The sequence below is a fragment of the Cyberlindnera jadinii genome, assembly GCF_001661405.1.
Source record: "Cyberlindnera jadinii NRRL Y-1542 unplaced genomic scaffold CYBJAscaffold_3, whole genome shotgun sequence".
Taxonomy (NCBI): domain Eukaryota; kingdom Fungi; phylum Ascomycota; class Saccharomycetes; order Phaffomycetales; family Wickerhamomycetaceae; genus Williopsis; species Williopsis jadinii.
Window position 1 is genome coordinate 500,230 of NW_017963654.1, and position 13,962 is coordinate 514,191.

The 13,962-nt window shown below is 44.5% G+C and overlaps 6 protein-coding genes and 1 non-coding gene across 7 annotated transcripts; 4 read left to right on the plus strand and 3 right to left on the minus strand.

Annotated features, from left to right (window-relative positions):
• Nucleotides 1–939: 939 nt before the first annotated feature.
• NSR1 (Nsr1p) lies at nt 940–1,707 on the minus strand (the record flags this gene model as incomplete). Its single annotated transcript, XM_020212563.1, has 1 exon — nt 940–1,707. A coding segment is annotated over one exon (768 nt), but the record flags the coding sequence as incomplete, so codon positions are not given.
• Nucleotides 1,708–2,854: 1,147 nt separating this feature from the next.
• On the minus strand, nt 2,855–3,384 carry DTD1 (D-tyrosyl-tRNA(Tyr) deacylase). The gene is made up of 3 exons (XM_020214543.1): nt 3,312–3,384; nt 3,077–3,243; nt 2,855–3,020 (listed from the first exon to the last, which is right to left on the minus strand). The coding sequence occupies exons 1-3, from the start codon at nt 3,374–3,376 to the stop codon at nt 2,920–2,922; spliced, it is 333 nt and encodes a 110-aa protein (XP_020071836.1). The 5' UTR covers nt 3,377–3,384; the 3' UTR covers nt 2,855–2,919.
• A 99-nt stretch (nt 3,385–3,483) lies between these two features.
• On the minus strand, nt 3,484–8,048 carry ADE6 (phosphoribosylformylglycinamidine synthase). Its single transcript, XM_020217484.1, has 2 exons — nt 7,753–8,048; nt 3,484–7,621 (listed from the first exon to the last, which is right to left on the minus strand). Exon 2 carries the CDS (start codon nt 7,607–7,609, stop codon nt 3,578–3,580), a length of 4,032 nt encoding a protein of 1,343 aa, XP_020071837.1. The 5' UTR covers nt 7,610–7,621; nt 7,753–8,048; the 3' UTR covers nt 3,484–3,577.
• Nucleotides 8,002–8,391, plus strand: CYBJADRAFT_166579 (uncharacterized protein). Its single transcript, XM_020214544.1, has one exon. It carries the CDS (start codon nt 8,070–8,072, stop codon nt 8,343–8,345), a length of 276 nt encoding a protein of 91 aa, XP_020071838.1. The 5' UTR covers nt 8,002–8,069; the 3' UTR covers nt 8,346–8,391.
• Nucleotides 8,392–8,636: 245 nt separating this feature from the next.
• CYBJADRAFT_t43 lies at nt 8,637–8,708 on the plus strand. The gene has a single exon. It is a non-coding gene; the product is annotated as a tRNA-Thr (tRNA).
• Nucleotides 8,709–8,862: 154 nt separating this feature from the next.
• Nucleotides 8,863–10,570, plus strand: CYBJADRAFT_166580 (uncharacterized protein). The gene has a single exon (XM_020214545.1). The coding sequence runs from the start codon at nt 9,238–9,240 to the stop codon at nt 10,345–10,347; it is 1,110 nt and encodes a 369-aa protein (XP_020071839.1). The 5' UTR covers nt 8,863–9,237; the 3' UTR covers nt 10,348–10,570.
• CHS1 (chitin synthase I) lies at nt 10,538–13,892 on the plus strand. The gene has a single exon (XM_020214546.1). The coding sequence runs from the start codon at nt 10,701–10,703 to the stop codon at nt 13,866–13,868; it is 3,168 nt and encodes a 1,055-aa protein (XP_020071840.1). The 5' UTR covers nt 10,538–10,700; the 3' UTR covers nt 13,869–13,892.
• The last annotated feature ends 70 nt before the right edge of the window (nt 13,893–13,962 follow it).

A 13,962-nucleotide genomic window follows, 5' to 3' on the forward strand; every position in this document is an offset into this window, starting at 1 on the left:
CTTTTACCAGCCTTTGGCTTTTACCAGCCTTTGGCCTTCAAATGCCAAGTCACGGGGACACGCCTCTCGAGAATGACTGAAGAGTACACGAGCAAGCCATGTAGCGACGGCGGGACAATAAAAGACACACATATGGAGTGCGTTCATGCTGCTCTAAAGAAATCACTACCTCTGTTCTGTCTCCAAGGAGCACAGAAAGGTATGATCATGAGCGGTAATGGTTGGTCTGATCCTTAGCATTAGACCAAATAACGAATCACATTTTCGGTCTCTGCGATCATTGATCAAGAGTTGGTCAGTATGGCATCATTACTGCATGAGAACACTAGTAGTGCTTACGTTGTGAGATTGGTTCATACTCACCGCCTACTCGGAATTGCCCTGCTTGCAATAACTAAAAGGTTGCACTCCCGATAACACAACCAGTACCAATGGGGCCTCGCTACTTCACAGTGCGATTTAAGTGCTTCTATATTTCACGCTGGAACCAAATTTCAGTGCTTTTCGAGTGGACAAGAAGTACCTCACCATTGTGCTTGTCACTGATAAGGCGCTCCTTAGCATCGAGCACATTGTGTCCAATGTTTCTGTTTGATGTTTCTGTTTGATGTTTTATGCGGGCTAATCCGACTTGCTCTTTAATGCAATACATCCTTCCAATTCCACGGCTTGGTATACAGATACTGTGCAACAAGAGCACTACAGCACAATTGATCACATCTACAAGTTCTTTGATTTCATATTAACAACGATATCTCTATTATAAACTAGATGTATTTTAAAACAAATGAAGAACAAAGAATAAACACAGATACAAACTTTTTTGACTCTCTTGATGCAATCCATATGGGCAAGTCACACTTATTGACTAACCATGATTACATGCTTTCTTGATATTAAGTAAACATTACCCATTACACAACTCACGTGAGAAAGAACCTAATCGAAGGTCTTCTTAGTACCCTTGAACTCAGCGGACTTAGGAGCGCTAGCATTAGCACCGGTACCGAAAGCCTTTCTACCACCGAAGGATTGTCTGTCACCACCAAATGATCTTCTGTCACCGCCAAAGGACTTTCTGTCACCGCCAAAGGACTTTCTGTCACCACCGAAGGACTTTCTGTCACCGCCAAAAGACTTTCTGGATGGGTCTCTTGGAGCAGAGAAGTCCAAACGGACTGGTCTACCAGCGATATACTCACCGTTCAATGCCTCAAGAGCAGCCTTGGCCTCATCAACAGAACTGAATTGGACGTAACCGAAACCCTTTGGTTGTTCGGTCTCTGGGTGTGTTGGGATTCTGGCACTGATAACAGAACCGTATTGACCGAATGTCTCGAACAATCCATCTCTGTCAGCTTGGAAGGACAAGTTACCAATGAACAACGTGTCAGATGGCTCAGATGGAGTGTCACCATACTTGGATGCTCTGTCGGCGTTCTTGTTTGGGTTTCCAGCTGGCTTGGAAGTGGACATATCCAAGTTGATTGGTCTTCCGTCAATTTCACGACCTTGGTATTCCTTCAAAGCCTTCTCAGCAGCAGCCTTGTTCTCAAAGTCGACGTAACCGTAACCTCTAGACTTACCTGTGGCTCTCTCGAACATCACTCTGGCACCAATGACACCACCCAATGGCTCAAACTCACTCTTCAACCAATCATCATCAATGTTCCATGAAAGTCTTCCAACAAACAAGGTAGCTGGTTCGTCAGTCTTTTGCTTCTTAATTGGAGCCTCGTCATCCTCAGCTTTACGCTTCTTTGGTTCGGCTTCCTTTTCTGCCTCCTCAGACTCACTGTCAGAGGAGTCGCTGTCAGATGAGGAGGAGGAGTCACTGTCAGAAGAAGAATCACTGTCAGATGATTCAGTCTTCTTCTCCTTCTTTTCATCACCATCCTCTGATTCTGAGTCGGAGGACGATTCAGAAGATGAAGATGAAGATGAAGATGACTCCTTCTTCTCTTCCTTCTTCTCCTCTTCCTCATCCGAGGAGTCAGAGTCAGAGTCAGAGGAATCGGAATCGGATGATTCCTTCTTCTCTTCCTCCTCATCAGAAGAGTCGGAATCTGAGGAAGACTCAGATTCGCTAGAGCTAGAGCTGGAAGAGCTAGAGTCGGAATCAGATTCGGACTCAGAGTCAGAGTCAGAGTCAGAATCAGAATCAGAATCAGAATCAGAATCAGAATCAGAAGAGGAGGACTCGGCGCGCTTGGCCTTCTCCTCAGCAATTCTCTTCTCTTCAGCCTCCTTCAAGGCAAGCTCAGCTTTCTTGGAGTCCTTCTTAGAGCTCTTCTTTGACTCCTTCTTGGAAGGCTTAGTAACCTTGTCAGCCTTCTGGGCAACAGCCTTAGACTTAGATGTCTTTTTATCCTTAGAAGTGCTAGCCATTATGTCTCGTGAATTGTATAACGTGTGATAGAAGGGTTTTTTATGAAGAGTAGTTTGAAGAGCTCCAGAAATTTTTCATTTTTCGCTTTTTTTTTCCCTTTCATCGTCTCATCGCATGGTTTCTGTAGTTACGGAAAGCAAAAAGCAATTCAGAGAGTACGTGTGGTGTGTACCGATTTATATCTCCTGGAGACCACGATGAGGTTGAAGCTACAAGGTATGGCACTGGTTGATGAGAGGTTATAGCAGCGAGAATGGTGCATTGTATGTCTATTAGTGTGCATTTAGAGGCGTTGTGGTGCTATGGGTCAGTCAATTGCTTTTTGAAGCATCGTTTAAGCTGGAGTAATCGTCTGAATCCAACTGAATAGTCACGGGACCATCATTCACAAGCGCAACGTCCATCATTGCGCCAAATACACCATCCTTGACGTTCTCGTCTCCGAGATCCTCCCTCAATCTCTGTAGAAAAAGCTCATACAGTGGTTGGGCTTGTGGGCCTGGCTCGGTGTTAGTATAAGAATATGGGTTTCAAAATGCAATTCTACAAGCCATGTACATACCCTTTGCAGCCTTATGGAGATCCGGCTTCGTGCCTTTCTTTGTATTGGCCATCAATGTGAATTGAGACACTTTTGGCGACATTAGTAAGCAGTCATCTTGAGGGAGCTATCAGCATATCACATACCTGATAAGATTTGGCCATTGGCCTGTCTAGTTGTGCTCTTCCACAAGTTTTTGCCTTCTTCGTCTTCAAACATCCTCAGTTTGGCAACTTTAGATGCCATTGCATCAACAATTCTCTCGTTATCATCAGTTGAGATACCCACAAGGAGGAGAAGGCCCTTCTCAATACTGTCAACATCTCTGAGTTAGCACCTCTTGAAGTCACAGTGCAAAAACCGCTTCAAAACACAACTTACGAAGAGACGATCTCTGAATCCACCGTCACAGAAGCACGTTTGACCTTCTGAATAACAATTCTCATGGTCAAAAGAAGTATATGAAGATAAACAGAACGAACTGACTCCGACAAAGAGCGACTTACAATCATCGAAGCGGATTTCTTTCCAATGAGTCCATATTTGGTATGCGCACATATATATACACAGCGAATATACACACTAAAATCTAGTCATTATTATAATGTTATATCTTTATCTACTGTACACAGTTGCCTGATGTAAGGCTAGTTGACCCACTTTCTGGCATTTCTGAAGAGTCTGACCCATGGACCATAGTTCTCCCAGAGCTCTGACTCATCAGCTGGGTACCAGGAGTTGGCCTCTCTTCTAACACATCTTTCAGGGTGAGGCATCATGGCAAGGACTCTACCATTTGGAGTTCTGATACCTGTGATACCATTTGGAGATCCGTTAGGGTTGAGTGGATATTTCTCAGTGACAGCACCGTAGTTGTCAACATATCTCACAGAGACAAGACCGTTGGCCTGTAAGCTCTCCAAGTCTTCCGATGACTTGAATGTGGCACGACCTTCACCGTGGGCAACAGCAATAGGGAACTTAGAGCCCTTCATACCGTCTAAGAACACAGATGGGGAGGCATCACCTTCTTCAGTGATCTCAACCATACACACTCTGGCTTCGTATTGCTCAGAGCTGTTCTTCTCGAAAGTTGGCCAGTTCTCGGTGCCCGGAATCAACTCGGCGATTCTTGACAAGAATTGACAACCATTACAAGCTCCAAAAGCGAATGTGTCATCACGCTCGTTGAAAAACTTGTAAAACTCCTTTCTGGTGTTTTCATGGTACAACACAGACTTGGCCCAACCTGAAGCAGCACCCAAAACATCACCGTAGGAGAAACCACCACATGCAGCCAAACCAACAAAGTCGTCTAGAGTAACACGGCCAGTCAATATGTCAGTCATGTGAACATCCACGGCAGTAAATCCAGCTTGTTCAAAGGACCAAGCCATCTCCATCTGACCGTTGACACCTTGTTCTCTCAAGATGGCAACCTTTGGTCTTGTGTCATATTTGGAGATAGACAATTCATCAGCTGGGTCAAAGGTTAGCTTGTACGAAAGACCTGGATCCTGGTTGTCCAAGATAGATTGGAACTCTTGATCGGCAGATCTTGGATTATCTCTCAGTCTTTGCATCTTGTAGGATGTCTCTGCCCATGCTTGCTGCAACTGGCCTCTGGCACCATTGAAAATAGTCTCCTTGTTATACGTGACAGTAATGTTTTGCTCCTTCGAGAAAGAAGGTTCACCAACAACAGAAATGTATTCAGAAGAAACACCATTCTTCTCAAATACAGAAACAAACTCCTCGTATCTTGAAAGTGGAATTTGGAACACACCACCAAGTTCTTCGTTAAACAAGGTTGTTAAGGCATCTTCATCACCAGAGAGTGTAATGTTCAAACCAGATCTAGCAGCAAAGGCCATTTCCAGCAAAGTGATAATGAGACCACCATCAGATCTGTCATGATAAGCCAACACCAAGTCCTTCACTTGGTGCAATTCCACAAGAGTATCTAGGAAGGACTTCAAAACGGCAGTATCATGGACGGTTGGACAAGAATCACCAACTTGGTTGTAGACTTGAGCCAAGGCAGAACCACCCATGGATTTGAGAATCTTAGCAGCAAGATCCACAAGAACAAGAACAGTTGGTTCTTCTTTTCTGATCAATTGTGGAGTCCATGTTCTAGATGTGTTTGAAACTGGGGCGAAGGCAGTAATAACCAAAGAAAGCGGCGCAGTGACCTCCTTGTTGTCCCAGGTCATCTTCATAGACATAGAATCCTTACCAACAGGAATGGAGATACCAAGAGCTGGACAGAGATCGAGACCAATAGCTTGGACAGCCTCATAAAGCTTGGAACCTTCACCTGCGTGGGAAGCTGGAGACATCCAGTTGGCAGATAACTTGACAGAATCCAAGGACTTAACGTCGGCAGCGAATACATTCATTAACGATTCAGCAACACACATTTTAGCAGATGCTGCTGCAGAGATCAAAGCCAATGTTGGCTTCTCACCCATTGCTAAAGCCTCACCAGTGGTGAGGATGGTATCACCCAGAGATGTCCCTGTAACACCGACATCAGAAACAGGCACTTGCCATGGTCCAACCATTTGATCACGGTCAATTAAACCAGTCACAGTACGATCACCAATGGTGATCAAGAAGTTCTTGGAACCGACGGATGGTAAGTGGAGTACTCTATCTAAAGCCTCTTCAATCTTAACATCATTGAACAATGTTGGCTGAAGTTTCAACGGAGCTGTAACAGCGGTTCTGGACATCTTTGGTGGCTTACCGAACAAGATAGACATTTCCAAGTCGATAGGTGTTGTATTCAAAAGTCTATCAGTCAATACGAGACGTTGTTCACTAGTAGCTTGACCAACAACGGCATATGGAGCTCTTTCTCTTTCACAGATTTCCTTAAAAGTGGCCAAATCTTGAGGAGCAACACCCATAACGTAACGTTCCTGGGACTCGTTACACCAGATCTCCATTGGAGACATACCTGGTTCCAAACTCAAGATATCTCTCAATTCAAACTTGGCACCGAGGTCATTGTCGTGAACCAACTCTGGAAGAGCATTTGAAAGACCACCGGCACCAACATCATGGATAGACTGGATTGGGTTGTTAGGACCAAGTGCAACACAAGCATCAATAACTTGTTGTGCACGACGTTGCATTTCTGGGTTTCCTCTCTGGACAGATGCAAAGTCCAAGTCAGCAGAACCCTCACCGGAAGCAATAGAGGAAGCAGCACCTCCACCAAGACCAATCAACATACATTGACCACCAAGAACAATCAAAGCAGAACCTTCGGTGATCTTACGGTCTTTCAAGGCGAATTGCGGTCTGATAGCACCCATACCACCGGCAATCATAATAGGCTTGTGGAAACCTCTAATCTCTTCCTTATCCTGGGCATTCTTAACAGTAGTTGTCAATGTTCTGAAGTAACCATTGATACATGGACGACCGAATTCGTTGTTGAAAGCTGCTGAACCAAGTGGAGCCTCGATCATGATATCCAAGGAAGAAGCAATGTGGTTTGGCTTGCCGACATCCTTCTCCCATGGCTGGTGGAAATCTGGAATCAGAAGATCAGAAACAGAGAAACCAGAGAGACCACACTTGGACTTAGAACCTCTACCAACAGCACCTTCATCTCTGATTTCACCACCGGAACCAGTGGCTGCACCGGCGAATGGAGAAACAGCAGTTGGATGGTTGTGAGTCTCAACCTTCACCAAAGTTTGGACTTTTTCCTTCTTAGAGCCCCAGACTTTAGTCTTTGAGTTTGGTGCATAGAAATAACCTTCTGGACCTTCAAAGACAGCAGCATTGTCACTATAAGCGGAAACAGTGTATTGTGGGTTCTTTTGTTCGGTATTTCTAATCATCTTGAACAAACTGAGGTCCTTCTTTTCGCCATCAATAGTCCAGTCAGCATTGAAGATCTTGTGACGACAGTGCTCAGAGTTAACTTGCGCAAACATGAAGAGTTCAACATCTGTTGGGTTTCTACCAATGGTCTTGACAAAGGCATCAACTAAGTAATCAATTTCACCTTGATCAAGGGCCAATCCCAAAGCCTTGTTAGCGGTCTGTAACTTAACCTGTGGATCCTTTGACAAGTCAACTTCAACCAACGGCTTTGGAGTGTGATGTTCAAACAAATCGTCCCTGACAGGTGCCTTTTCAATGTACAAAGTTTGAGTCATTCTGTCGAATACAGAAGCCAACGGAGAACCATCACCAATGTACTCCTGAAGTGGGAACCCTGGACGAACTTGAATCAAGAGTGCCAACCCTCTCTCAACTCTGTCGATGTCGTCCTCAAAGCCACAAACAGTGGTGATATTGGTGGCTTTAGATGACCATGGAGAAATGGTACCTGGTCTTGGAAGGATTCTGATCACATGGGAGTTTTCAACTTCTGGTGAGATCGACTCCTGCGTGGTGGAGATCTTGACCAATTCCTGGGTCAGGGAGTCTGTCATGTCAAGCTTTGAATCGTACTGTAAGAGGATTTGAAGAAGGTTAACCTTCTGTGAATCCTCTGCGAGTTTCGATCCCTCTTTGAGATGAACGTAGTGGATGTAAGCTGAACGCACATTGGTAACAACAGACGAGTTGACTGCTGTGTTGATGTCGTTAGTCAAAGTAGCAACTCTGAATTGGGAGAGTGCTTGAGGACCAGCAAAGATCAACATAGACATGTTGGGTGCGTTCTAACTAGGTGACACCATTTTGTTAGTACAACGAGCTGGTTGAAGTCTCGGAAGACATTGCCACGCATTCACGCCCTCCAGGGCGGAAAGAGCATGGCCTGTTCCGACCCACGGTGTACAATCATACTAACAAACTAGCAAGTTTCTTTTCAGTTGAGTTTGGTTATCTCAGCTAAACACCAGGAGAAAGGGCAAAGGGAAGAAAGCGTTGGATACCCTGTGTAAAATTTCTTGCAAAATTGTAATTTTTCCGTGATGACTCTGGCCGAAATTGCACAATTGTCCAAACTCGGTAATTCTCCCCAAAGGGTAAGCGATGAGCGAAAAACAGCGAAAAAAATTCACACAGCGGATCACACAGCGGATCACACACACGGAGGAACCCCCAATTGACACAACCTTGTGGTTAGAAGGTTCAAGGAAGTTTGGTTATTAGTATATCATCAAGATGGCACAAGCACCACTTAAAGTGAAGAGAAAAGAGAAGACGAGGATCACCAAGAAGCAGCAGAATCCTAAGAAGGCTGCGCCAAAGATCATCAAACCAAAGAATAAGCAACTGGCACAGATGGCCAAGTTGAACAAGTCATATTCCGTTACACACCAGACAGAGAAGCTCATCGCATCTCGTGTTGGGCACTTGGAGCTTCTAAAAGGGTCCAGAAGAGAAATAGAGAGAGCCGAGAAAGAGAAGAAGAGAAAAGAGGCCTTGAAGGGTAAGTGATAAGGCTCGTTATGGTTAAAGAGTCGTTTTGCTTTTAGCCGCCACATTGTTGTGCTTCCTGTCCTTGTTTCCCAGACGGCTTTGTCTATCATATATATGATTCCTGAGTAATGAACACTTTATTGAAGTAGCGCCCTGTACACATCAGCGACTATCGTGATGCACTGCAAATGCTACGGGCTTTTTGATCCAAGGCTTCCAGGTATGAAGGTTTTGTGTCTGATTGTGTATTTATGGCTCCTGCCGCCATGCCAGGATATGGTTTGATCTGTCTTACCGAACAACTAAGTTGCCTCCTTAGCTTAGTGGTAGAGCGTTGCACTTGTAATGCAAAGGTCGCTAGTTCAATTCTGGCAGGAGGCAATTTTTTTCATTTCTTTATAGTGTATAATGTGTGTCCTGTACCATATTCGAAGCAACTGGTTACGCGTTACACAACATCTCTACTTAAACTCAATATCGGGCAATTACACCACCACAACCACTCGGTAACAAACACATGGATTTCACCCGTGTGGATGAGGACAGCAATTCAATTCGATCAACTCCTTTTCGGACATTGTCCCCCTTCCAAATCAATTTGCCGTAGATAAAAAGCTTCTAATTTTTTTTGCTTTTTCACCACAAAATTCCCGAGATTGTGCTAACAGTTGACGTTAGCGGTGTAAATGTCGTCTCCCACTGCCGTTAACTCTTATAACATAAATTTTATGTGGGCAGCTCTCAATCGCAGTTTACCCCATTGAGAAATAAGGTCTTAGCAGAAGGAAAGAGACGGCGCATTTTCCAGCTGATCTACCCAATAACACTATCTCTTGGTGTATATATAATAGGAGGCACTTTGCTGTTTCCCTGAAGGTTTGAGGCAATTTCAACTAGACAAAGAAGCAGAATGACAAACGATTTGGTGCTCGAACTCTCCACAGACCCTGAACAGATCAGATACACCCACCTACAAAATTCAAGCGCCTGGAGGGCCAAGTTAACCGCTGAAGAGTATGCTGATAGGGAATGGCTCATTGGATGTGAATCAAAGCTTGGTAAGAGAAAGGTTGATGAGAACCTTGGACTTTATCACTTTGTTCTACGTGATAAGTCCATTGCGTCTTCGGGCAAGTTTGGGGATATCGTGGCTTCTTGTGAGACCATGAACAGAAAAGCGTGGAGAATTGATCCTAAGGGCGAACTGGTTGAAGTGGTTGCTGCATGTATTGGTGGTGTCTTCACTTTGGAGCCATATAGAGGTAAAGGTTATGCCTGCACGATGATCTCCTTGTTGAACAGGTATTGGGATGAGCGCTTGGATAAGAGAGGGTTCATGTTCCTCTACAGTGAGGTTGGCGATTACTACAGTAGAGTGGGATATGAGAGTGCTGAGGTTAAAGTCCATGAGTTGCACAATCTAGAGCAGTACAGGGACCCGGAGTTGGACTTGGATGTTTCAGATTACCACTTCTTGAAATATGAGGACTACTCCACTCTGGTTGAGCTGCAATACAAGAATGCTAAGGAATTCTTGATTTCCAAGTCGAAACAGACGGATAAAGTGTTGTACTCACTCATTCCAAACATTGACACATATACGTGGTTCCACGACAGGGACTTGTTCATCGCTTCGAAGCTTCGAGCAGAGAAGCAAGTGGACCACTTTGGCGTCACTTTGAATGATGGTACACATGACAGAGTGGTTTGGTTACACGACTGGAACTCTGATGATTTGACCATTGTGGCTCTCACCGCATCAAGCCATGAATCCTTCAAGAAGTTGTTAAACTTGTCGATATCCGAGGCAATCAGCTGCAAATTCGACAGCATCCACATATGGCATTCCGGGCTTGGACAAGACCCTGAAACTGTTGCAGCCAACGTTAAATTCCTCGAGTCTAACAGCAGTTCAAAGTTGTTCCAAGATAACTCTTCAAGGTCTGCAATCAGGCCTTTGGACGGTTCACCATTGGGCACATACTCCTGGGAATTCAATGATAAATGGTGCTGGTTCTAATCTCCCTAAACAAAGCTATCCACTTAGCCTATGAATGACCTTTCCGAAATGTCTTGTCAATCTATATCTTCATTCTCGTCCATGCTAAAAATAGAAGTAGTACGGTTGAATAACTGTAAATTTAGGCGCAGCACACAGGTTTGGCTGACATTCCGAAATGATGAAAAACGCGAAACGCGTGCGAGGGAAGGCGATGATCCAGGAATTGGTGTCGTAATGGGGGAAAAACATAAAACAGTTCCATCAAAGGTATAAAGAGGACTTTCTTCCTTCATTTACTGGGGTTTCACGCAGGGCGGCTGGTGAACCAATCAGGGCGGCTGATACTTGAGATACTCTAATTTGCTGTTGCGATGAGCTATAATTACAACAACCAGGGCGGTGGGAGAAATCGTAACGATGGGGCTCGAGGCCGTGACGATAACACCCATAACCAGTACAACTACGACCAGTACTATCACGACGAGAGCCCCACAAGAACTGTTGAAGACAACGCACAGTACAACTATGACCAGCAGTACACGGCATCGCCACAGGATCCGTTCACAGGTACAGTGACAGGGAACGGGCTTTCGTCCGTTGAGCCATCGTACACCAGAGATTCGATCTCTCCTCAGAGGAGGGTTTCACAGGCCCACAACCAGGACTATGGCTACTCGAACGACTACGCATATCACCAGGACTATTCTATACAGCAGAACCATGGTTATACCAGAAGGCCTCCGTTTGATGAGGACACGTCTTACAATCCGGGTCGTATAGATACCGAGGTGGCTGGTACGCAATACCCTCAGCAATATTCGCCAATTGTTCAAGATCCGAACAACCTGCCGTCTATAAACGTCACTCAGTATGGAAATGCCCCATCGAACGTACTCGGTGAGTACAACGACGAGGATTTCTACCACAACCAAACCGTTTCAGCTTCGACTTTCAATGCATTCCCAACAGACCCGGATCAGGAGCAAGCACAAGGACAAGCACCGCTCCCGCCAATGGGGGCCAACTTTTATGAAACCAATAACTCGTACAGTAACATTCCATTGACATCTCCTTATCAAAACGAGGCCATAGAGATGGATCGTTTTGATGCAAACCAGGAGGAGGAGATTGGCTTTAACCATCACATCGACGGTGATAACTATGAGTTGAATACCTTTGCCAAAGGTCCATATGATGCAGATGAAGAGTACCCATTCGGTGACGAGAACGGCGAGGAAATCCCACAGGAACAACAACAGAGAAGAAAAATCGAAGTTGGTTTACTTAATGGTAATCTTATCCTTGATTGTCCAGTTCCTGATAGAATCTTGCAGAAATACGTTGGGAAGAATATCGATGATTCAAGAGAGTTCAAGTTCATGCGTTATCAGGCAGCCACCTGTGATCCAAGGGACTTTTCTCTGGATAACTTCAGTCTGAGACAGAGATATTACAAGAGACCCAGGGAATGTGAGCTTATGATCGTTATCACTCTATACAACGAGCCTGATTTCCTCCTGGCCAGAACGCTTAAGGGTGTCATCGACAACATCAAGCATTTAGAGAGCAGAAAAAGATCTAGTACTTGGGGTCAAGATGCTTGGAAGAAGGTTGTCGTTTGTATCGTAGCAGATGGTCGTTCAAAGATTAACGAAAGTGCACAGGCTTTACTGGCTGGTTTAGGTGTTTACCAGGAAGGTTTTGCCCGAAATGCTGTCAATGAAAAGAAGGTTGTATCGCATATCTATGAGTACAGCTCGATGATTGGTATCTCATCCATTGAAAAGGAAACTGTCAAATTGACAACTGCGCCAGTTCCTACTCAGTTATTGTTCTGCCTAAAAGAAGAAAACAAGAAAAAGATCAACTCTCATAGATGGGCACTGGAAGCCTTTGGTGAGGTTCTACGCCCAAATGTTGTTGTGCTGCTGGATGCTGGTACACAACCTTCAAAGGACTCTATCTACCATCTCTGGAAAGAGTTTGACAAAGATCCAAATGTTGCAGGTACATGCGGTGAAATAAAGGCAATGTTGGGGAGCAGATACGAAAAGCTACTCAACCCACTTGTTGCTGCACAAAATTTTGAATACAAAATGTCCAATATCCTTGACAAACCGATGGAATCCTCCTTTGGTTTCATATCTGTTTTACCAGGTGCATTCTCCGCTTATCGTTATTCAGCTTTGCTTAATCAACCTAATGGAGATGGACCATTAGCGAAATATTTCGAAGGTGAGACTCTTCATGACCAAGGTGCTGGTATTTTCAAGTCAAACATGTACCTTGCTGAAGATCGTATTCTTTGTTTCGAGCTTGTTGCAAAGAGAAACTGTTCTTGGATTTTGAGATACTGCAGAAGTGCGTCTGCTGAGACTGATGTGCCGGAGGAAGTGCACGATTTCGTCTCCCAGAGAAGACGTTGGTTGAATGGTTCGTTCTTCGCTGCCATCTACTCAGTGGTTCATTTCCACAAGCTCCTTGGTGAGAGTTCTCATTCGATAGGAAGAAAAATTGCATTGTGTGTGGAATTTGTATACCAATTGGTCAATCTTCTCGTGTCCTGGTTCTCATTGGCGTCGTACTTTCTAGTGTTTAGAATATTGACGACATCTTTGGGAACACTATATGATCCATGCAGGTACCTCTCGGTGGTGTTCCTATGGCTTTACTTGTTATCTGTTGTCACCACATTTGTGTTGTCATTTGGTAACACTCCAAGAGGAACGCCAAAGTTCTACATCGTTATCATTGTGTTTTTTGCCATTCTTATGGCCTATATGATTGCAGCTGCCATTGTGATGTCCGTTGATGCAATTAAGGGTATCGTTGCCGAAGGAAACATCACTGCTGCTACTCTATTCCAGAATGCAACGTTTAGAGATCTGATCATATCCACTGCATCAACATATGCCCTATACTTCATAGCATCAATCATACATTTGAAGCCGATGCACATGTTCACGTCGTTTCTCCAATACCTGCTCTTGAGTCCCTCATATGTCAATGTGCTGAACATCTACGCTTTTTGCAATCTACACGATATCTCTTGGGGTACCAAAGGTGCCACTGCACAAAGCTTGGGTGATGCAAAGATTACAGAGGATGGTAAGGTTGAGTTCATCGACGCCCCAATAACAACTGAAGAAATCAATGCGTTGTACGAGAAGCAGATGGACATCCTTGCGCATGTGCCAAAGCCCAAACCTGAGGTCACAGAAGAAAGCCTTCTGATAGAGGAGCAGAGACGTAAGGAGAAAGAAGATGAAAAGAACAAGAACTATTACGCATTCATCAGATCCATGGTGGTTCTCACATGGATCACTACAAACTTTGTGATTATTGCTCTGGTTCTGGAAACCGGTGGCGTGAACCAGTTGACCTCTGATTCTACTTCTACAACTACTACCACCGGTGACTACGCTTCTAATCCACGGTCAGAAATCTTCTTGACAGTCATCTTATGGATCGTGGCCTTCATGGCAGCTTTTAGACTGATTGGAACAGTGTATTATCTCATAGCTCGACTCATTAAATAAGACATTCATTCGTTTGCCTTGGTGTTTTTTGTTGTTGTTTTTTTTTTTTTCCATATCACTGTAGAAACGGCTTTCTCCAAGTTTCCAATCTTCT

Coding starts and splice junctions, on each gene's coding strand:
- ADE6 (XM_020217484.1), bottom strand. CDS start 7,609: ATGTCTATGTTGATCTTTGCTGGTCCTCAAGCACTCTCCCAATTCAGA.
- DTD1 (XM_020214543.1), bottom strand. CDS start 3,376: ATGAGAATTGTTATTCAGAAGGTCAAACGTGCTTCTGTGACGGTGGAT. Junction 3,244..3,311: donor GATTCAGAGATCGTCTCTTC/GTAAGTTGTGTT, acceptor AGATGTTGACAG/TATTGAGAAGGGCCTTCTCC. Junction 3,021..3,076: donor CAATGGCCAAATCTTATCAG/GTATGTGATATG, acceptor TGTCGCCAAAAG/TGTCTCAATTCACATTGATG.
- CYBJADRAFT_166579 (XM_020214544.1), top strand. CDS start 8,070: ATGGCACAAGCACCACTTAAAGTGAAGAGAAAAGAGAAGACGAGGATC.
- CHS1 (XM_020214546.1), top strand. CDS start 10,701: ATGAGCTATAATTACAACAACCAGGGCGGTGGGAGAAATCGTAACGAT.
- CYBJADRAFT_166580 (XM_020214545.1), top strand. CDS start 9,238: ATGACAAACGATTTGGTGCTCGAACTCTCCACAGACCCTGAACAGATC.